The sequence below is a fragment of the Phoxinus phoxinus genome, assembly GCF_949152265.1.
Source record: "Phoxinus phoxinus genome assembly, chromosome: 3".
Lineage (NCBI taxonomy): Eukaryota > Metazoa > Chordata > Actinopteri > Cypriniformes > Leuciscidae > Phoxinus > Phoxinus phoxinus.
Genome location: NC_136878.1, coordinates 32,923,919 through 32,948,356, shown reverse-complemented (window position 1 = coordinate 32,948,356; position 24,438 = coordinate 32,923,919). Strand labels below are relative to the sequence as shown.

General features: G+C 41.4%; 1 protein-coding gene across 2 annotated transcripts in view; it reads left to right on the top strand.

Annotated features, from left to right (window-relative positions):
- LOC306995091 (uncharacterized protein) overlaps positions 1-24,438 on the top strand; it is a 62,873-nt gene that overhangs the window by 31,018 nt on the left and 7,417 nt on the right. For both annotated transcript variants that reach the window (XM_079606344.1, XM_079606345.1), the window contains 5 exons: positions 13,788-13,987; positions 14,355-14,470; positions 14,981-15,164; positions 22,094-22,237; positions 22,453-22,586. In XM_079606344.1, the coding sequence (XP_079462470.1) occupies positions 13,965-13,987; positions 14,355-14,470; positions 14,981-15,164; positions 22,094-22,237; positions 22,453-22,586 (601 nt within the window). In that variant the 5' untranslated portion in view covers positions 13,788-13,964. The remainder of the gene's footprint in view (positions 1-13,787; positions 13,988-14,354; positions 14,471-14,980; positions 15,165-22,093; positions 22,238-22,452; positions 22,587-24,438) is intronic.

Sequence of the window (24,438 nt, the reverse complement as noted above, 5' to 3'; positions counted from 1 at the left end):
TCACAGCTTCATCTGGTTAAAGCAGCAATATTGTTGTCTTGTTTCTTTCGCTGTCGTCAAGGAGTCATCTGATACCTGGATGGGTTTGACGCCCAGGTCTTATACTCCACAATAGCATGTATTTTTAATAGGCTGTGACCTGCCGTCTTCAACTGGTAACAAGGGTCATATGCAGGACAGAGAGGAAAGTAATCTGCGTCTCAGGTGTTGCTTGGTTTTTGCCATCCCACTTTTTCCACATCGAAAAGTTGAAAGCTTCCTGAAAGCATTTCGCAGCAACAAATCGAGAAAAAAAAAGGTGATATAATTGCTACTTTATTTCAGCCAAAAGGCATCATGTACCACTAGAGGCACTTTTAATTGTTTTAATCAAACGCAGATGAAAATTGTATTGCTCAGATGATTTTTTTTTTTGGTTTTTGTTTACAAGCTAAGGAAACTTGGAATGGAATTCTCAATTACGTTTTGTTTAACTTTGTTTTAATTTTTTTTTATTTTTTAAGATTCCTGAATGGGGTAATTGTTGGCACATAGTATCAAGCAGTGGTTCTCAACTTTTTTGACTCCAAGGCTCCCCATTGTCCACAACAATATTTAAAGACCCTATATATGTATTTTTCAGTTGTTTGTGATGTATATGGATTAAGGATAAGGATTTTTTTTTTTTAAACAAATTCTACCTGAAAAAATAAATAAATATTGAAGAGCTTTGTATGTTCATTAAAATGCAAAGAAAATTTTTTATATTTTATTCCTGTACATTTTCTTCAGTTCTAGAAGTCTCACTCAGACTTCCTCCTATTCAGTATCCAGGTTTTTTAAGACCATGGGGGCCAAAACAGTTGATCACCAGAGGCAATGAGTCTGCCTACAGAGAGGAGGAACAGAGGCTGACGGTCTGGTGCACAGAGAATAATCTGACTAATCATCAAGCAAACAAAATCACTCATTATTTATATTAGAAAGAAGCAGGATGTTCACACACCACTGCGCATCAACAGGGAGGTGGTGGAGAGAGTGTCCAGCTTTACATTTCTGGGCAAACACATCTCAGAGGACCTCTCATGAACAATAAACATCACAGCGCTAGTCAAGACAAGACGTCTCAAAAGCGATTGTACTTCTTAAAGGGGTCATGACATGAGAAACCAAATTTGCCTTGATCTTTTGGTATATAAGAGGTCTTTGTACCATTAAAACGTCCTGCAGGTTTCATAGCTTAAGACTTCCTCCCCATTATAAACGAATCATTTATTTAATCAAGCTCTAAATACAGCTCGTTCTGGATCCATGGTAAGAAGTGACGTCACGGTACGAAGTGACGTACCAGCGTTTGCATATAGACCGCCTCCAGCACAAGACAACTACGCTTTAAGCGCAAGACAACTACGCTCATTTCGTATCTTTGTCGCGCCCGCGCGCTGCGCGCCTCACTAGTGTTCAGTTGACGGACAGCGAGTGGGTCTGTGTAAAGGGAAATTATGATGCCACGCAGATGTGCTGTTCCTGGCTGTGGACAAACAACATCTTTGAATACGCTGCGAAAGATCCAGTCGTCAGGGAAAAATAGATGCACTTTATTTTTTACGGACGTCTCAGTCACGGCAGTGTTAGTTTAAGCGTTTGTTCTATACATTTGAAGGATGACTGTTTTGAGAACAAATCCCAAAATGATGCTGGCTTTGCCAGAAAACTTGCTCAAAGATAAGTCCGTTCCGACTATTCTGGGCTCAACAACGACGACGCAAACTGTAAGTAATGTATTTAAAACTTTAAACTACTTTTACTATACGTATACGTATTTTAAATACGCTGAATCCGCAAATGTTCTGTGATGTGAAAAAATTTGTATAAATCTAGCTTACCCATTTACCCAAATTATTCAGGCTAATTGTAGTAATGACGGATCAAACCTGTTTGATCAATAGTGGCAAGACACATAGGTGTATAAGGACATTGACAAAGTGGGTTGTCCGTCAAGAACCAGGAAACAAAATTCTGAAGACTGCGAAATCACCTTTACCATCATGTAAGTTGCGTGCGCCTGGCAAATCTGTCGTTATAATAGCAATTATCCGCCATGGAACAAGCGCGCCTGCTCTTAAAGTGAATGTGAGATGACGCTCTGATTGGTTTATTGCACGTTATGCCCAAACCACACCTATGAGTAATGTAGCTACATCAGACCAACCCATTTTAGATTTGCGTCGGGCGGCAGAGTAATTTATCCCGCCGGTATAATAACAACAGCGCCCGAGATCCGCCAACAAAGTTACTTGCTTTTTGCGTTTGATAATTGCGTTTCAGATCGTTAAAATAGGGCCCTTGGTGTCATTCTACCGCTGCTCCATTGAGTGTCCTCACATATGGCATGCTGGTGAGGTATGGAGGCAGCTCTGCAGCTGATAAAAAGACCCTGAAGAGAGTCATAAAGACCGCGCCGAACATCACAAACCAACAGCTATCTGCCCTGGACGACATATTAACCTCCCGTTGCCTGCAGAAAAACGCATAACATTCTGAAGGACTTATGTCACCCTTCCCATCACCTTTTTTAATTGTTTCCACCTGGAAAACTCTACAGGTCTATCAAAACACGCACCACACGATTCATGAACAGTTTATATTGTAAAGCGCAATATGGCCTTTGTTTGTAATATGGACTTTTAACTATTCAGTAATGTATTCGTTGTATGTTTGTACAATGACAATAAAGAATCTAATCTAAAATGTCAGTTACAGTATGAGCCTGGTCATTTAAAGCTTAATTTCTGCTTCATCAATACTCCGTTAACTGTTTTTGTACAGTCACCCCAGGCTCTCTCATGCAGTTGCTGTGAATGGAAAGGATCAGCTCTATTAGCCTCATAGAGCCTCTGGAGCGGGCAGCTGCTGCCTCCCCGCTGCGCTCGTTATGTCCATAAACAGGCCCAGGTTTCGTGTTGTGCTTGGCAGATCTCGTCTCGCTCCCTGCCAGTCCCACTAAAGTGAGTTGTCAGTCACTGAAGGAGCTGGACTGTCCTGCATTACCTTGAGTAGGCCTAGTTATGCGTTTTGGTTTGAAAATTAGTTTTGAGCGTCTGATTTCCTCTCTTGCTTTAGGCAATGACATGTTTTGGAGCTGTCAGAGGTAGTGTCAGGAGGTTTTGCTGATATCAGAACATTCACATCACATGTGGTAGTCATTTTGTCTGAAGTACCATCAGAAAGGCAGAAGTGTTGGCCGATAGTGCTGGCGATGAGGGATCCGTGCTTCTCGTTTGTTTAGAAAATATAGCAATAACATATGTAACCACTAGAGTCTGCTAGAGAATCAACTCTCTGTGCTGTTGGCCATTACTGGCTCTTTCTGCTAAATTTTCCTGGCGTGACCGTTCTGTATCATATTTTCATTTCTGCTGAGGGAATGAAACAAGATCTGTTTAATGGGAACATCTTCAAAACAGAAAGATCTGAAAGGCTTAAATGATGTGCAGTCCAGTCTGCGGTCATATCCAGTGTTTTTTTTCCAGTGTTTTTTTTTTTTTAAATCATCAACAATAGGTACTGGTCTTAACACACACACAAAATGTTTCATAATGCGAAACCGCTCTTCCAGCCGACAAATCTAACTAATAGATCTCTTTGTTAACTGGCAGTGTACAGCTGATGGAGACCTCAGCAGAAAGCACAGTGAAAGGGGGGAGGATCTGGCTGCCCTTCAGGCTTTCTTGTCTCCTGCTGCTCACAACACATGGCACATAGCTTATCTTTCACACTTGCACCACAAAGATAGGAGGTAATGAGTTATTCACAAGTCTTTACCTGAAATGTATTCACTCATTTCTTTTCGAATAAGTGTTTTTTAACTGATGGGTTATTTCATGACCACTGTTTCCCAACATTTTTGTCCTACCAACTTTCTCTCACCAAGTGTAGCTAAAGTACCGGTACCCTATTCACTGACTCTAAACCAGACATGCGCTTCTTTGGACTGTACTGGGTATCATTAAAATGGCCATTATTACAACAAATCGCTTTTAAAGGGGTGGTTTAATGCCCTTTTCACAAGATGTAAAATAAGTATTCGATGTCCCCAGAGACACGCCGACTTTTTGGGACTTGAGCTTATTCACCGTATCCCCCAGAGTTAGATAAGTCCATACATACCCTTTTCATCTCCGTGCGTGCCCTAACTCTCTGACGCACCCACCGCTAGCCTAGCTTAGCACAAAGACTGGAGGTAAACGGCTCCAGCTAGCATACTGCTCCCAATAAGTGACAAAATAACGCCAACATTTTCCTATTTACATGTTGTGATTTGTATAGTCACAGCGTGTACAAATAACATGGTCACATGAGACACAGCCATCTTCGAACCGTATACATACTAGGAACTATATTCTCAGAAGGCGAAGCACTGCTACTTGGGCGGAGTGATTAGCGCAACACTCTGAGCGAACTCTCTGCTCCTCACCACGGGCTTCTGCGAGCAAATCACCACAGGCTAACTGTTGGACTCGCACATCCGCCGTGTTTGTCGTTTTTTTAACACTTTATCTTTGTAATTTGTTTACAATCGAATCATTGTCCAACTCTCAATGGGTTGTGGGCAATGTTAGCCGTTAGTGTGCATCGATCTGCACTTCGAATTCTAACCGGAAATAGAAGAACATCCGGGTATTGGAATACTAGTTTCAACATACTATGATTTGGGACGCACTAATTCTATTTTTGAGTACTATTTAGGACGGATAGTATGCGAATTGGGATACGTGGGGTGCTTCTCAATTCTTATTTGTGCATCCTCGTTTCCTTTCCTCGCGTCTCAGCTCCACCCCCTGGAGGACGCGGGGGAAGGCTGCAAGGAAAGAAAAGGAGGACGGAGGAATCGAATGAAAGCTTTTTTATATATTGGAATACTTGATCCCTCGAGCGTCACTTTACAGCGTCATCAGCAGCGCTAAAAAGATCTGCCCTTATGTTGTTGAAGTTTGATCATTTAAGAAATTCATAATATATAATAATAAAGCAAGATACCCTGTTGAAATATGTGACGTGTGGTTTATATAAACTGCAATAAAATTATATAGCTATAAAATTATTGTGACCGATGTGAAGGGGGAGGAGAATTTACACGTGCGTCACGTTAAGTCAATAAAACACTTCCGCATAGGATACACCTGTGTATCCTCGCTCATAGCTCCTCTGGAAGCCTCCTCACTCCTCGATCCTCGCCTCCTCACGGTGCAATTAGAGAAATGAGATGTCCTTCAAGATGGCTGAGCTCGATCGGTTTCCGGGTCATAGGATGGAGGACGGAGGAGCGAGGAGACGAGGAGGGATATTGAGAAGCACCCACTGTATGATGACCAACTACAAGTTAACCAAAGGGGTAATCAGTCTGACTTTTCCAATTCAAATGACACTGATCTACTAACTTAAAGTTAGTCTTGAAGTCTTAAAGAAAACATTTAGCTGACTAACTTTCTTAGAACTTTATGCAACTGACCCCAGGGATGGGCACCTTCAGTCTTGGAGGGACACTTTCCTGCAGAGTTTAGCCTCAACTCTATTCAAACACACATTAGGACAAGCTGCATCTTCAGGATTACTAGAAAGCTATTGGCAGGTGAGTTTTTATCAAGGTTGGAGCTAAACTCTGCAGGACAGTGGCCCTCCATGACTGAAGTTGCCCATCCCTGTACACAATGATGTTGGACACCACTACAACTGGCTGTCCCCTTAAATAATGCTCTAGTCTAGGGTATAGAGGGCAATTATGAGTATAGACTACTAGGGTATAGACATGGCTGATTAACAATCACTGTTATAGACAATGAGTGGGGAAAGACTCAAGTCTCCAGTCTCGCGTACAGTGAGACAGTTGCCATGGAACTGCAGGTCCAAGATCTAGTTTCATTACCATCAGGCATCAGGTATCAAGATTTGAATGTAACAATGATCTTATTGTTTAAAGCTACACTGTCATTTTTTTAAAGTTGATTCTTGGCAAAAAACACTTTGTTCTTTCAAAATTATATGTGCTCATTCTTGTGTAATTACTTCCACCAACTAATTAAGTATTTATATTAGGGCTGTCCGTTAAACGCGTTATTAACGGCGTTAACGCAAACCCATGATAACGGCGTAAATTTTTTTATCGCGAGATTAACGCCTAGCAAACTTTGTAGTTTTTTTCACATGCTTTTGCAACAACTAGTAACGTTATTAAAACTACAACACCACACCGGATCTAGCTAGACCAGACACAAAACAACAGCACGCCGCACACACTTGTTTGGGTTTGCGAGCTGCCAAAGAGAGGACGAGAAGCGCAGCTCCGAGCCGCGTCTGGACAACTCGTTTCGCACATCGGACGCGGACTTTCTCAGTTTATGGCCAGCAATAAAAACGCCGAATGGCGGCGCCAGTGTGTGTACACTCAGAGAGAATAATGTGTTCGAATTTTAAATACGAGGCGCTGCACTTCTCGTCCGGTGTGCGACTGCGACCCCCTTTAACGTTACGCTTTGAGTGGATGAATGATGAGCGCGAGACGCCGAAATGGATGCCAATAAGATTCTGAATGGAAAGTTTACTTTTAAAAAGTTGCCAAATGGTTTAGTTGACAAGACCAAAGTGATCTGTGTGTTTTGTCGTTGTGAACTGAGCTATCATCGCAGCACGTCCAGTCTAAATAAATACCACTTGATGGCCAAGCTCACACACAGCTGATGCGTTTCTACGCCCACTCGTCAATATCAGTAACGTTTCCTCGTCAGTATTTCTTTCAGCCTTTTATTGATGGAAAGTGTTACATTGTGTGAGAGATTATTTGCTCCAAGTGAGAATGTTAGTGTGAAATTGAACACAGTACAGTATATACCAATGTTATTTTCAATAAAAAACATTTGCACAAAGCAAGCCGATCCACTTTTCCATGTTGATAAGAGCATTAAAATGAAAAAAAATAATGGGACAAAAAGAAATCAAGAGACATTTAGAATTAGAATAGATAAAAATGTGCGATTAATCGCAAGTTAACTATGACATTAATGCGATTAATCGCGATTAAATATTTTAATCGTTTGACAGCCCTAATTTATATATATCTGCGATTCAAAATACATACGAGTGAGTCGCTCGAATAGTGGCAGCCCTGTTGCGCCTCCATCTTGAAAATGCATTAGCCAAAGAGGGACATACCTGGAAATCCAAGCTTCACATTTCGCGTTTTGACTCAGTGGCAACGTGACGAATGCGAGGGGGAGCGCCCATAATAATATGGCCACCGTTGGAGTTAAAACGCCCTCGGAATGGGAGGGGCTAAAAAAAAAGTAATATTCAGTTGGTAGTCATATACAATTTCACCACTAGATGGGAGTAAATCCTACACAGTCTAGCTTTAATGATTCCAAGGGACTGCTCTAATAGAGGATGTCATCTTTCAGATTTTGTAATAGCATAATGTTGTCATTGTGATGTTTTCAGAGGGCAATTACTGGTTAAACCCATTAGTTTGAAGGTTCATATCGTATATTTAGATATTAAGGGGCAAAATGCAGGTCCAGTTGGGTATCAGCAAAACAATCTGACCAAATTTAATTTTAAATTTGCGGTTCTATGAATATGCAAATTAGCTCCGCCTCCACTCACTCATGACAATCACACGTTGACGTGATTGGTTACAAGGTAGATTGTGACGTAAGAAACACCAGCGATCTCAAACCGCGATTTTGAGACTGTCTTTGGTTCACTGCAGTTTTAAGGAGAAAATACTCCGCAATGGTGCTGACTTATGAATTTGCACATGGTTTGTAACCGCATAGACATATAAACAACATTAAAAGCTTGATTTTCACCACAGATATTTGCAGACTCTGGTCTGTATGATGTAGAAGACAGGAATAGGCTTACACATATTGATTTATTGGCTGTTATTTAACCATATACTAACTCAGAGTTTCCCAAGTGGGGGGTTACAAATCCCTAGGGGTTCACATATCACAACTCCAGATGAGTTTTTTTTTAGATTGTCAAATGCATTTATATAAATATAATAGGCCTATCAAATTAAAATCAATTTACGCTAAAGCAATTGAAGTTTTTCTTGATAATGTATTAAAACCTTCTCTAAAACATTTTTAGAAATCTCATGGGGCAGACCTATTTCCAGAAAATAATTTAGGTCATCAAGGTTTACTTTGGCTGACTGAAATATTCGGGTAGCTGTTCTTGTTTTACTCTGATATCCTTGTTCCACTCTCTTTGGGGAGCTGGCCTGGGAATTGAAGGACGTAATCATAATCATATGCCATATGACTGTAGACCAAAATGGACTTTATGAGGTGAGGGATTCTCTTTCCCCAGAATAACATTTAAGATGGAACAGGGCAGGGCCTCCACATCAGTCTCATGCACATTTGTCCCATGTGACTGGGCAAGCATTTGCTGGTCATCATATTCAGGGAACCTGAATATAGAGAGTGGCATAAATATGAGTGGTTTCTATTGCATTCATGCACCTCATAAAATATATTCCTATCTAATATGTAACATTTCAAGGCAAGGCCATTTTAATGTTGCTATCTAAGACCTTGAAATTGACAAATAAAATTATGTCAATGTAAATTTAAATTAATCAGTTTAAAAAGGGAGTAACATTTTATCCAGCATTTTGGGTCACAATTTCAAGTGTTTGACCAACAATATTTCTCCAAAGCTGTCTGAACATTTTCATATTGAGCATGTCAAGTCACCTTTATTTATGTGCAGTATATTGCTTTATACAAAGCAGATTGTTTCAAAGCAGCTTTACAAAAGATAGCGATTCAATGATATAAACAGAATTCAACTCTGCTGTAAAGCAGCTCTGAAAAGATAATAGTAAACATTCATTATTCAGTTAAAATCAGTTCAGTGTGGATTAATTTCGGTTCAATAACTTTGTAAAGTACATCAATTCGGAGATGGATAGTTCATAGTTCAATTAAGCAATGTCATCAAATCAGTAATATTGCTGTATGTTAAGCAGCACAGGCTCATTAGAAAAACGTAGGCTACCTGTCGCAATTTGTTTGAAAAGCGAAAAATAAAGGCAACGGCGCCTTTCACGTTTTGCGACAGCTTCAAAGTGAAATGTCCCATGAGTGGCGCTAAAAACGTGTTGTTTTTTCCCAAACAGATGTACATGAATATTATGGCAAAGTTTTATTACGTTGGGTTTTTACATATCAGCGCAGTTCTGAATTTAAATGTCCGGTTAGTGGCGCTAACAGCTTAATGCTCCATCACGTTTTAAAATGAGGTAGGCAACACCACGCTAAACCCTAAACCTACCCGTACTCGATAATATTAACAAAATCAAATGTGACATAAAAACGCAATCGTAACCATGGCATTTTAGCTTGTTTTTGAGCTCTTGTCTTGGAACTATTTTATCGTGACTCATCTTTCAGAGGATTCGTACCTCCGCATCACAAGTAGGCTACAATTCTGCAACAGCTGAGCTACAGAGCAAGTTTAGTAGCCTACGTCAGGAAAACCAAACATATGGAGCTGGTTAAGTGATCCAAACTCTAAAATATAGGTTATTCGTTTACAAATCATGAAACTAAAATGGTAAAAAGACATTTATAACATAATTGTGCAATGAGCCGTGTGACAACAAGTCTTTATTAATCCATAATCTGCTCCTGTAATCATAATTGTGTGTGAAAACGATTAAAAGGGCTTGCTGTTTTACTGTTCATTTCTGTTAGAACCTGCAGTGATATGTACGATATGGTACATATTTTGCGTTTTTCCACTGAGCCTGTGTTGATATTAAATATCCCCAACTAAGCAAGCCAGAGGCGAAAATGGCAAGGAACCCAACTCCATCAGGTGACAGAAATGGGGGAAAAGAACCTGGGAAGGAGCCAGGCTCAGTCGGTGGGCCAGTTCTCCTCTGGCCAACAATCGACCGGTTGTGAACGGCTAATGGTTGTGAATTGATTATTTGTTTTAGTTGCCCTGGTAAAGGCCAATCAATAGATTTCAGTATGTCACTTCTTAGACATTCCACAACCCAACAAACAAGTGCTGACCACTGACAACACACGCCGACGGGTCACACTCTTATTTGACAAAACCTGACAAATTGTCTGCCCGCGACTGGTCGCTATCTTTCGGTTCAGTGTGAATTGGCCTTAAGAATGTTTTGGTTGAATGGGACCTTTTGGATAGCGAACAATTAAATTCAAATTGGAGTAGGCTACTGAAGAAAGAAATTTATTAAAAACCTTTAATACTATTCTTCCCTTAGCCTATGGTAGCAAATTTTACATTATTATTTTATTTTTTTATGAATCGATTTATCTATTTTCTGAGATTTATTTCTTAAGATATATCAATTTAATATGAAGCCCTGAATCTGTTCTGTCTGTATTAGTCTACTCTTCTTTTGCCCACAGTAGGCTTGACGATGGCCTTTTGATTATACTGATAAATTCAGACACTCAACAAATCTCACCAGTTGGTCTGTTTGACAGATTGACTGTGAAAATAGCTGCCTGTTGACATTTCCAGCCTCAGGTCTCTGAGAAGGGCCAGCTGATGATTAATGTCTGGTTGACCTGATGGATGCGCTTGTATAAATCACTCTGTTATTATGACTCATGCGATCAGAGCGGTCGTCTCACAGACTAGCCCGTTTCTTGATACGATCACTGCCTACTTCCAGTAATATTGTTTAAATCTGTCACAACTCTGAATGCTGCAGCCTACTGTAAGCTGAAGGATGTTTCTTCGAGTCAATATGCTCCACTCACTAGGATGCATTCAGATAAATTGGTAAATCGGATAAACATTCAGATATTTTTTGAAAGCAATCTCAATGTAAAAGTAAATCAATAAAAGCCTTTTTTTTTCCCAGATTATACCCAAAAGTATGTAATCCTTTTGCTACAAAAATGGGACATTATCACCAGCTTTATAAAATGTAGATCCAACAATAATAATGAAGGGAATTCAGGCCCTATTACAGCTGCTCAGGGGGTAGAAATCCTATTGCAGGGTCTTTTGGCAAGTCTTTGCATAATCTTCTGCCTGAGCTTTGATGGACTGAGACAGCTGCTCTGGTATTTCAGACGTCCCGCTTGGACGTTCCACCAAGACAAATTGCATTAGTCATCATAACATGCAGTATCTTTTATGAAGATGCTGTGTTCTGGCATATGTTGTGAGATGCTACATTTTAAACCAGATTTTTACATGCAAAAGTTGTCACCATATGCTGGGATGCTGGGAGGCATTTTTAGATTGTTGTTATGCAGTTTCTTGGGTGTTCTGGGTGATTACTTGCCCTAATCATTGATATGTTGCCATTAGATACTGTGGTGCTAGGGTCCCTCCTTTTTCCTGGTTGTGGTGTTTTGTTTCTTAATGAATCAGTGTCTTGTAACGATCGGTTGGGTGAATGATTCAGTGACACACTCATAAAGACAGTCACTTGTTTTATTTCTGAATGAATCAGTGTTCAGTGTTTCAGATTCAGTGTTTTTCGTTTAATTTAATTTCATTGAACCCCCTACTTACTGGCTATCTGGAACAAGTAAACAAAGACAAGTAAAGTTATACAAACAGTAAAAAATCCTATTGCTGTTGAACTGTATCAGTCTTGGTCAAACAAATTCGAGGGCCAGAACCAATTGTTATATAATGATATACAGAGTTTGGGCATTTTAGTTTTAGAACTAAACTGGTTTGTCATATCATGGTTCAGAAACCAAAGATGCTAAAACATGTGATAAGGGCTAAACCAAAATATGAAAGGCAAAGACCCCTGTGATCAAAAGAGGATTATCTGTAGTTAAATGTATACAGTCATGTGCTCTCATTACCCAATAAATGTTACGTCACGTCTAAATATATTAAATCCTTGTGGCTGTCTTCCCTTTTGCTCTTTAATAACATCCTCAAAGAACATCATGAGCTTTTGATTTGTAATAACCGTTCTGCTTCTTTGGTGGTGCTCTTTCTTGCAATCTTTGAAAGGACAAAACCTTCTTTAAAAAAACGTCGAACTCCCTGCTGTGTTCAATATTGAGGATAACCCATTCCGTCTGGATTTAAATTGTTCTGACATTCAGTGTCTTATATAAGACCACCTCTGTTTTTGTTTGTCTCCAAAGCCAGCCCCCCTGGAGATTCCTTCCAATGGATGTGCTTTTGTTATTGTGATGTCTCAAATAAACATACATCAAATACACGTGCTGTGTAAGCAAGCGGTACATTCAGTTTTAGAGAATCTCTCAGAAAGCCAATCACTTAAATAGTAGTCTTGAGAGAGAGAGAGACGGAGAGAGAGAGAGTCAGGAAATTGTAAGTCTGTACACATCACTTAAAGTGTCAACCACATTAGATGTGATTATTTTGGAATATAGGCATTGCATTTTTTATAATAAACACGATTTATGTGACAGGGTTATAAATGCTGCTTGTTTGCTCAAACACCCAAAAGCAAATCTGCCAAGCATGGTGGACTAGAAGTTAATGATGGAGTTACACTCTGGAGAATCACTTTTTATCATATTTTCAGAAAAAGGCACAATGGGAAAAATATTAAAATCATGTGTAGATTTCTGATTGAACTAAGACTTAATGGCTTGGATGGATTCATTTTTGAAGCCCACATTTTCTCTGCACACTAGATTGCCGCTTGTTTAGAACCTGTGAGATTTCAGCTTTCACTCATCCTTCAGGCAAAATTACAGTATAACAAACTGCATTCATCTTAGAACAAGCAGCATACAAATTATGCAAAGAATAAGGTAAATTTACAGCTGCCCCCCCTGTGTGTTGTATTGCAGTGTGGCTGGGGAATCTGGTTATGCAATGCATTCTAAATACCAAAGGCAATGTTCTCGTACTAGTTGTAAATCAATTGATTTATATTAGCAATATCATAAGTGAGCAACACCATCACAATGGGGTTTTCTTATTGTGTTTATTTCAGTACACTGTGTTTGTCATCTGTTGCATTTCATTGCTTGCAATAGTTTGCAAAGAGTTACTGCACTGTTGGTCAAAAAAAACAATGTAATTTGTGTGAACAGATACATTGAGACAATCTTTGGACATTTAAGGTGGTGATATACAGCACTAAAACTGTAAACTGTATTTGTCTGCAGTGAAAGTGCATGAACATGTTATGATCCTGTCAGAACAAAAATGGTCAACTCAACAAATGGCCCAAGGCTCAACAAAACACTGACATTGCGAATTGTTTGCTGTGATTTTGTACTTTATTTTAGGACAACAAACTAGAATTTAAACACTTTGGAAGAATATATTTGTACTATTTCCAAGTTAAGGACAAATCGAAAACATATATTAATGGACCCTCATTTTGCACTGCTGTCTGATATTGAGAGTTAGACTTTGAAAGTAAGAAAGTAAAATGTTTTATCCGAGTGATACAATTATATACTTAATATCATATTTTGTGAACTGTGTGTAATTTAACTTATTTAACTAAATAAAATGTATTTATTGATTTAATTTATCTCTGTATAGTATATCTGTACAGGGAATTGTTTTTGTGTGACACATTTTTGAATAAAAAAATAATAAAAAAAGATTATAAACCAATTTATTGATTGTGCAGTTAATCCCCAACCATATGTGTGACATATTCCTTATTATTCATCATTGGTCATTATCTTTATTGTGATGATTTACGGACCCAAAACACTTCCACACACTTTCTGGAACATATTCTATTTCATAAGACATATCAGATGACTTAGTTTTTATGATTACAGACTGTTAAACCACGCTGCAAATTCGATATGTATCTCAGGGATTTCTCCAGCTCGTCGAAAGGGCAAAACATCATCTGTGGGGGCAAGAAAAGGACAACACCTAATCAAGACAACCGTGTACATCCTCATATTCACACATCTACTGCCTCACTGAGCCAGTGAACAGAAACAGAGGACATGAGGATACTTGATGAACGAGGGTAATTACTTCTCTTTATGAAAGCTGTGATTGGTTATGTAAAGGGATGATTAGGATGTTTCTCATGCGGTTGTCTCTGTGGCAAATACTGCTTCTTTGGAAAGCAGTGAATAGTATTATATAATTATGATGAATTGTTGCTAATAAAGAAAAAAAGATTCATCTGACAATGATTGAAAGTAAACTTATGACCATTATATTGTTGGTTATTTAAAAAAAATTTTTATGGCTGTAGGTTATTTGAATGACAAACTCATATAGGAATCTTTCCCACAAGCAAATGTTATCTATATTATAAAGTTTTTTTATATGTTAAGTTACTTGACAACTCTAAAGGTGAAAATGTAACGTGTGTATTTTTTTGTCAGACGGACAATCACTGACCTCGTGAAGATACCGGGTCGTCCTTCCAGCCCACACATTACCTGTGTCCATTCATCCAAAATCTCTCCTGAAAAGCAGCTCATGGACACAATGTTCATTGGTAAGGGTCACTACATTATCTATCGCAAATTTGACTAATTAAATAATAAATCTGCGAAATTACACTGCTGATGAGGAACTAGGGACAGAAAACAACATTTTCTCATTTATTTTACATTGTGCCAAACAGCCCCTGGCACACAATCAAGCTCTAATTATCTGTCTGCTGTGAGATTCAAAAGTCAGAGCACATTGGCAATCTGTGACTCAATCAAACCCCGCATAAACAGGATTTTGAACATGTAATCAAATGTTTTGATGTAAAATGCACAAAAAAAAAACAGAGTATTCGGTACAATTTCTAAGGCACTAATCAAATTAGCCAATTTGTGACCATCTTGTTTCAGGGTGTTGGAACCATACTGGTCCATAATACATCCATTTGTCAAGTTCATGATGATGTTTGCTGTCATTCACACACACTGAGCTATGAGGGGTTGAATAAATTACATAAAGCTGTGTAGCACATGTATTTTCTGTCTCTTTATTTATTTAAAAAAATGTTTTACAGTTGGTGGTTGGACCCCAACAGCGACGTCATGCGCTGTGGAACGATTTTATCCTCTCTATAATGAATGGAGAACAATGGCGCCAATGCTGAAGCGTTGTGGAGATGTAGCTGTCTGCTCATTGGGTGGAATGATCTTTACTCTAGGTGGACGTGATGACATCACCAGTGTGAGCAGCGTGGAGAAGTAAGAACGTGATAAAAGGCATTCTTTAAATGCACTTAAAAAGCTTCTGCCTATTCTATATGTTTTGGTACTGATCTGGGCCCACCATAACTAAACTGTGAAGTGCAAAACAATAATTATCATTGAGATAAAAATAAAGGAGGGCAGTGCACATGCCCTCGTCATTTCCTAAATATTTCCATATACATAATTTTAAAGATGGGAAAAGGTGTGCTGGTCATTATGTACTGCAACACGAGGTGTGAAGGTGACCTATTTTTGGTCAGTCTCATCATAAATCTAATAACCTACTTCAGTGTAATTTAGTTTGAACTCAAATCAACCTTCAGAGATTATTGTTTCCACTGCTTGGACATGATAGTTTTGTTTTACTCATATGCTGTCAGTGACATATTCCATTCACTTTCCATTAAGGAAACAATGAAGCATTGCTAAGTAAGTGCGAAGGGGTCTTCCTTCCTTCCTTCCTTCCTTCCTTCCTTCCTTCCTTCCTTCCTTCCTTCCTTCCTTCCTTCCTTCCTTCCTTCCTTCCTTCCTTCCTTCCTTCCTTCCTTCCTTCCTTCCTTCCTTCCTTCCTTCCTTCCTTCCTTCCTTCCTTCCTTCCTTCCTTCCTTCCTTCCTCCTTCCTTCCTTCCTTCCTTCCTTCCTTCCTTCCTTCCTTCCTTCGTGCATACAGTACGTGTGTGTGAACAAGATTGGCTATAGTTTTGTGGGCAAATTTTCTTACTTTTTTACTCACAAATATAATGAAATATCAAAAATAGATCTGTGAAGACATTTGTAGTGGCCCTCGCTATTTTAAAACCTTATAAATCAGGCAAAATATGTTTTGCTTCAAATTGGGTTATCACCGGGTTTCTGTAAGGCTTGTTAAAGGAATAATTCACCCAAAAATGAACATTTCTGTTTACACACCCTCCTGTCATTCCAAACCCGCAAAAAACGTCGGAACACAAATGAAGATATTTTATATATTCTCCCATTATTTTGTCCATCCATTTAAAGTTCACGCAAGCAAATTTCATGCTTTAAAAAGTAAAAAAAAAGAAGACTTCCTAAAAGTAATTCAGATTGTTGTACAGGTGAGGTGGCATTACCTGCTATGGCTTTCCAGCCTGTCGCACCTCCTCCGGTGCCTTTGGGACAGCTGCAGGGTCATCAGCTGGACACCGCCGTTCATAGATGTTTCGCCCCCATGACCAGTACATCTCCAGGCGGGGGGGCCGGTGGCATGCTGGGGACGTCTCCCCGCCACCCCCTGCAGCTGCCTTCACTGGGGTGATGATCCCCACCCCATTTCTTTCCTCCTCAACCAAAGCCAATAGCTCCCTTTCTCCGCTTCCTCTCCCAGCACCCCCGTGGCTTTCCTCAGACTTGAGCCTGTTACGCCCACTCCATGTAGCAGCTGGACTGCTGCTTTGCCCACGAAGCCTCGACAGCCGATCTCCACAGGGTGAACGGTTGCTTTCCAGCCAGCATCTTTGCACTCCGCTGCCAACTCGGCGTACTTCTGATGCTTCCTTTCGTGGGCTGCTGCCATATTCTCCTCCCAAGGGATGGTAAGCTCGATGAGGAGGGCCTGCTTCGCCACTGTGGACCACATGACTATGTCTGGTCGGAGAGTGGTAGTCATGATCTCTCTTGGAAAGACCAGCTGTTTCCTGAGGTCTGCCAGCATCTGCCACTCTTTACCTGGTGCGAGCATGCTGCTCTTCTTCTGCGCAGGAAATAGGTGTGTACCACCAGGCTTTACAAATCCTGTCAGGGCATGCTCTTCTGTTGCTGGTGACTGGTTTGCTGCCACCCTACAGCCCTCCAGGATCTCGGCCAGCTTCGTCAGGATTGTATCATGGCGCCACCTGAAGCGTCCCTGGGTCAGTGCCACTCTGCATCCCGACAAGGTGTGTCGGAGACTTGCCTTGGCGCTCCCACACAGATGACAGCCTACTTCATCACCATACCACAGCGTGAGGTTCCTAGGGCATGGAAGTGTGTCGTAGGTCGCCCTCAACAGGAAACTGAGCCTGGATTGAGGCGTCCTCCAGATATCCGCCCAGGTGACACGCCTGTTGATGGTAGCATCCCATCTCGTCCAGGCTCCTTGCGTGCCCTGGGATATTGCCTTCAGATGGTAGCGCTCCTTCTCCAGTCTGGTGATTTCGTCCACCACCATGGTCTTCTGCTGTCTCTTGGTGGCTTTGGACCAGAATTGCTGCACTGCTCCCCAGCCCAGCCCAGCACGACTGGTCTGGACAGCCCCCATCACTTCTCGGTGTTGCAGACTGGCGTTGGCGCGATCCACCTCTGCTTGCACCTTCCATTTGCGGCCTGTGCGGATGGGGACATTCGCACTCCTTATGAGCGGGTCTGCAGAGTTCTTTAGTTCCAGCACAAGGCGAGCCTTTTCCTGCTTATATCCTAGGCTGATGGATTTGATAGGGAGCTCCAGCATGCTCCGACCGAACAGACCTGCATCTGAAAAGCATCGGGGCAAGCCTAACCACTTGCGGATGTAATTGTTGGCTAGACTATCCATTCTGCTGACATGTGATGAAGCGATTTCACAGACCTTCAGGGGCCACAGGATACGTTGGTACAGGATGTGCTGGTAGCACCACACCTTGTGCTTCCCGGGCAGTTGACTCTGCTCAATCTTTGCCAGACCTTCTGCGAGTTGTTGTTTGGTTATCTTTACCATCTGCCTGTCTGACAAGTCTGCCGTGTACTGCCTCCCCAGGCTTCGCAGTGGTTTTTCGTCCAGCCGTGGAATGGGCTCCCCTCCTGCGACGAAGCTGTCCTGGACTTGCACTATGCCTTTCCTTATCGACAGGCTTCTTGATTTTTCCGCCTTGACCTTCATCCTCGCCCATGTGAGAAGTTCATCAAAACGCCTGAGGAGCCTGGTTGTACAAGGAGCCGTTTGAAGGATGCTTGTCACATCGTCCATGTAGCTCCTCAGGGGTGGTAGCCTCATGCCCGATGGTAATTTGATACCTCCAACCACCTGCCTGGCCCCTATGAGGATTACCTCGAAAGCCATCACAAACAGGATAGGGGAGATGGCGCACCCCATCGCAATTCCACGTTCTAACTGCTGCCATCCTGTCGTGTAGCCCTCTAGCGTAAAGCACATGTGCAGGTTGCTAAAGTATCTGCCGATGATGTTCTTTACACAACCCGGGACATGGAAGAACTCCAAGGCGAAGTCAATCAACGTGTGTGGAACTGAGCCATATGCGTTGGCCAGGTCCAACCAAACCACATGCACCTCACTCTTCTCTCTCCTGGCACGCTGGATCTGATCCCAAATCAGAGAAGAGTGCTCAATGCATCCTTGAAAGCCGGGGATTCCAGCCTTTTGGCAGCCCGTGTCGATGTACCCATTTGCCATGAGAAAGTTGGTCATTCTCCTTGCCAGAACGGAGAAGAAAACCTTTCCCTCTACATTCAACAAAGCAATGCTTCTGAACTGGCTGATGGTCTGGGAGTTCTGCTCCTTGGGAATAAATACACCGACTGCTTGCTGCCACTCTGCCGGGACTTGCTGCTTCCTCCAAGCTGTTTTCATTAGCTTCCACAGTACCTTGACAACCTGCGGGCAGTTCTTGTAGAGCTTGTAGGGAAGTCCATTCGGCCCTGGGGCTGATGCTGACCTTGCCCTCTTGATTACCTCCTCCACTTCTCGCAACTTAGGTGGAGAACTGTCGAACGGTAAAGTTGGGGGGGCTGGCCGTGGTACATACCCTGGAGAACCAAGCTGTGATGCTCGTTTGTCGTCACTATACTGGCTCTTGATGTATTGCTCCAGCTCCTCCTTACTGACGTTCAACTTGCCACTTCTCTTCTCGTCCAACAACTGCCGGGCATACTTGAAGGGATCTCTGAAAAAGTTGGTTCTCTCTTTCTCTCTTCTCTTCCTCCTCCTTCTAATCCTCTCCACTCTCCTCAGCCTGGCGAGGTTTTGTCTGACCTCGTCCCACAGGACCTTCAGACCTTCCTTCTCCTGAGATGCAGCCTTCCTCCAGTTCCGACGGAGCTGGCGCCTTGCTTTAATGAGCTGTTCAATCTCTCTCTCTCTTCTTCCTTTGCCTGGGGCTGTGGGCTCTTTCTTACTGACCACGCCAAACCTCTCTCTGCATACCTCGAAGATGATGTCCCCAATGATGTTCAGTTTCCTCTCGACGCTCCCTCTCAACGCCAGCTCCAAAAGTTGGCTCACGTCAGCATCCAGACTCTGCCACGCCACCCGGTCATTCGCTTTTGGCCATTTGATCTTATCGCGCCTACCTGGCTGCTTTCTTATTGGCTTTGTCGGGTGTGCCTCTGGTGGGCTGGTGTCCTCGTGTTCGCAGGGTACCTTCTCCATCATGGGGTTTCCTTCTGCCACTTCAGGAGACTCAGCACCAGTGGGTCCTGCAGCACTGTGGTTGCGCTCCCGGCTTCTGGACCCTGTCGTCTGACCTGCTTCCTGAGCAGTGCGAGGTTGCTGGTCTGCCTGCTTCATACACTTCATCTTCCCTTGATGGATACGCAGCCCCCTGCTTGACGTCACCTTCTCCCATCCACACGCACACTTCCGGAGGATTTTCTCGTTGTCGTTATTCGTTCCTGTCGTTGCCATTTGGTCCGTCCTTGTGGGCCCATCTTCCATCCCGCCTCTCGGAGGGCCCCCGGGCTGTTTTTTCTTTTTTTGCTTCGTAGTCAAGGGTGGCGCGTCCTGGGGCTACCAGGTCGCTAGTGGGTAGGGTGACTAGCCGCCCACTCCTAGTGCGTTCTTTCCCGCCGTCAACTGGTCTTTCCCAGCTGTCCACCAGGCTTTCCTGGCTGTCACCTGCCCTTTCGCAGGAGTCACTGGTTGCCCAGGGTGTTCAGATTGTTGTACAGGTGAGGTGGCATTACCTGCTATGGCTTTCCAGCCTGTCGCACCTCCTCCGGTGCCTTTGGGACAGCTGCAGGGTCATCAGCTGGACACCGCCGTTCATAGATGTTTCGCCCCCATGACCAGTACATCTCCAGGCGGGGGGGCCGGTGGCATGCTGGGGACGTCTCCCCGCCACCCCCTGCAGCTGCCTTCACTGGGGTGATGATCCCCACCCCATTTCTTTCCTCCTCAACCAAAGCCAATAGCTCCCTTTCTCCGCTTCCTCTCCCAGCACCCCCGTGGCTTTCCTCAGACTTGAGCCTGTTACGCCCACTCCATGTAGCAGCTGGACTGCTGCTTTGCCCACGAAGCCTCGACAGCCGATCTCCACAGGGTGAACGGTTGCTTTCCAGCCAGCATCTTTGCACTCCGCTGCCAACTCGGCGTACTTCTGATGCTTCCTTTCGTGGGCTGCTGCAAATGAATGGAATGGTTTGATCCAAGTCTTTTATATAGACACTGTCACTTTATTTGTTAAACTGATATAATTTAAGCTTTAATTTACTTCTTCCATTTACTTATGACAACAACATGAGGGTGAGTGACAGCATTTTTATTATGAGGTGGATTATCTCTTTAAGGTTTGGGGTTAGCAAAAAATCACTTGTATGAAAACCATTGCATGATATATCAATATAATGTATTATAACTAATATATTGTATGTGTGTGTGTATTAGTAGGAATTGGATGAGGAGTGGTGGCATTGTCCTGACATAAGGAGATGGGCTTCAATTAGCAACCCACCAACAAACACACTCATACCTCTTGTAATCTCCATTAAAAACACACACACAAACATTATTAAAATGGTTTAAAAATGCTGATTTCCCCAGCAGACACACAAGACAGATGATTTTTCATTTCCATCGTGCACATGGCTTGATGAGTGAGTGATCAAATTACGTGATAATGACATCCTGCACTTTTCCTTTATAAAGTTCATCTTCCTCTCTCTCACAGCACAGCAGCTCTGAGGCCAGATTCATTTGGCAGATACAGATTATGCAGTCCATTTCTATTATGAATAATCAATTTAATTATATCATTCAGTCTGTATTAAAGGGGTAGTTTAGCCAAAAATTAAAATTGTCAATAATTACTCACTCGTGTCGTTCCAAATCCGAAAGACTTTGGTTCATCTGTGGAACACAAATGAAGATCTTTTGAATGAAATCTGAGAGGTTTCTGTCCTTCCATTGACAGCTATGCATCTACCACCTTGACGCTTCAAAAAGTTCATAAAGAGATCATAAAACTAATCCATATGAATTGAGCGTTTTAGTCCAGATTTTCTGTATAGACTCAATCGCTTTAGAACGGATTTAATTTAGGATTTTATTAACATATAAACATTGATCAGCAAATGTAAACAGAAGCTCAACCGAACCGGCTTGACGCGTGGGAACAAACCTCATTGGTTCTTGCAGATGCTCAAACGTGCTGCGTAACACAGGAATGAACCTCATTGGTTCTCGCACGTCAAGCGAACATGCTTGAGCTTCTGTTTACCACAGCTGATGTGTGATTTGATGAATAAAAGCCTAAATTAAATCTATTCATCATATAAAGCAATTGAGTCTCTTCAGAAACTGTCGAACTAAACCGTTCAATTTTAGTTTTATGATCTTATTATTAACTGTTTGAAGCGTCAAAGTGTCAGTTGTGTGAACTGTCAATGGAGGGACAGAAATCTCTCCGATTTCATTCAAAAAAAATCTTCATTTGTTTTACGAAGATGAACGAAATATGTATTACAGGTTTGAAACGACATGAGGGTGAGTAATTAATGAAAACAAATTCATTTTTGTGTGAACTATCCCTTTACAGTAAGTTTTTTTTTTACTTGTACTGTAAGCTTTTGCTAATTGACCTCTAGCGAAGACTTGATGTCGTTGCAAAACAGTCCCTTTCTTCTCTATAGTCGGACTCATTTCACACTCAGCGACACCAGGCATATGTTGAAATAGAATGGTTAAACCTCCTCGTGGCATTTTAATGCTTCACCAGGTATGACCCAAACACGAATCTGTGGAGCGGAGAGGTGGCATCCCTCAGCAGCCCCCGCAGTGGTGTCTGTGTGGTGGAGATGGATGGGCTCATGTATGCCCTGGGGGGATTTGATGGAACAGTCTGTACCAACATCGTAGAGAGGTACTTTACAGATGCCACATGTAGACATGGCATCAGGCAACAGGTCTAAATAATTGTTATAAAACATATGTGTAGACAAACATATTTTTATAACTGCACAATTGGGGTTCAAAAAAAGCACTAGTGATATATTTTGTCTCATATGATCATATGGAATATATGACATTGGTTTCCTCATTATTATCTTTTTGGACAAATCTAATTCTTTTATTCAGGTATGATCCTGTGCTGGACACTTGGACCAAAATGACTCCAATGCTCCAGCATCGCTCTGGGGCGTCTGCGGCAGTGCTAGATGGGTTCTTATATGTCATGGGAGGAACCGATGGAGACATTCCATTGAATTCAGGTCAGAAGTGAGAATTAATGTTTACATCAACCCAGGCTCATTGGAAAAATGTGCTTGTAGAGTAATTTCTGCAAGTAAAATGAACGTGACCCTGGCAACTTTTTATTATGTTGGTTATTGTATGTATCACAGCAGTTCGGATATTACATTTCCAGTAAGTAGATCAATACATTTATATTGTGTTTGAAAATAATATACCACCTACACTAAACCTAACCAATAGTGTTAGCAAAGTCAAACATGAGATGAAATGCATTTTCTAAGCAACTATGCCATAGTTTGCTTGTCATATAGCTCTTTTACCATGACTCAAGTTTCACTGTACTTGTACCTGAGCGTTCTGCATAGCAAGCACAGTGTTGTAGCAGGTGAGCTATCGAGCAAGGTTACTATGTGAGAAAAGCCATATTTGTGGAGCTGGTTATGTGATTCAAATGTCAAAAAGTATTAGTTTACAAATCATGGACTATGTTAAAAGTGTTTTCGAGGTAATAACACAGTAATGTGCAAATAATTGTGCAATAACAATTCTTTATTCATTGATAATCTGCCCCTGTAATCATAATTTGTATAAAGAAATAAAAGTTATTGGAGTTTTAATGCTATTTAGGCTGGAAACTGAAGTGAATTGTAGGTATGTTTTTGTATAAATGTAGAGGCACGTTTTTAAAATGAGTCTACGTTGGTTTACTATCCATATGATTGGCTAATTTTTAAAACAACGGTTGTGTCCTGACATTCAATACACTATGCACTTCTATTGTCTTATCAGTCTTCAGTCTAATCGACCAAATATTTTGAAGATTGAGGAGCGAGCTCATTGGCTACTGCTACAGCAGGAACCAATCAGCTGTGCCCTAGTATAGAGAATGATGTGATATCAGGCAGATATCAAAATGAGAGCCTTTTTCTGATTGTTTTAAAAACCATGCTGTTTTTAATCTGTTATTTAGTGGGAGATGTCACCAACTACATTTGAGCTCATATCATCCCATGGGGACTGTGTCAGAGTCTGTGTATGTTAAGCCCCTTTACCACACAGATTCCGGAAAATACACCGGAATAATGTTTCCCGGAATTAGTTTTTTATTTATACAGTTTAGAGTTACTGGGACAGTGCACATTAACCCTTTCATGCATGAATTATGATATCCTCAATCAGGATTTTTTGCTCTTAGGGGATGAAAAATAAGATTTGAATTATTATTTTTTGCACATTTTTCAAAGAAATTTTCAGATGTCCACTTGAGTGGAACACCACTCAGATGCTCCCTCCAGTGTACCAGAGTATGTCAATGTACCCTTATTAGCTTTAAAATGGACACATTTCTAGCATAGCTCTCCTTTGAGAAAACCTAGCGATCTGTTGTTTTCAATCTCAGTTGAAATGAGCATTGTTGGGGTAACGCATTAGTAACATGCATAACGCAATCAGATTACTTTTTTGATGTTACAAGTAAAGTAATTACAAGTAACGCACATTACGTAATCAGATTTTGTTTAATGTTACGAGTAAAGTAATGTATTACAAGTAACATGCATTACATAATCAGATTACTTTTTGATCTAATAAGTAAAGTAATGCATTACAAGTAACGTGCATTACATAATCAGATTACTTTTTGATCTAACAAGTAAGGCATTACAAGTAACGTGCATTACCTACTAATCAGATTACTTTTTGACCTAACAAGTAAAGTAATAGAATGAATAGAATAGAATGAGGCATTTATATAGCATTTATTATATATTATACTGCACACTCAAAGCGCTTTACAATCATATCAGGGGGTCTCTCCTCAACCACCACCAGTGTGTAGCATCCACTTGGATGATGCGACGGCAGCCACAG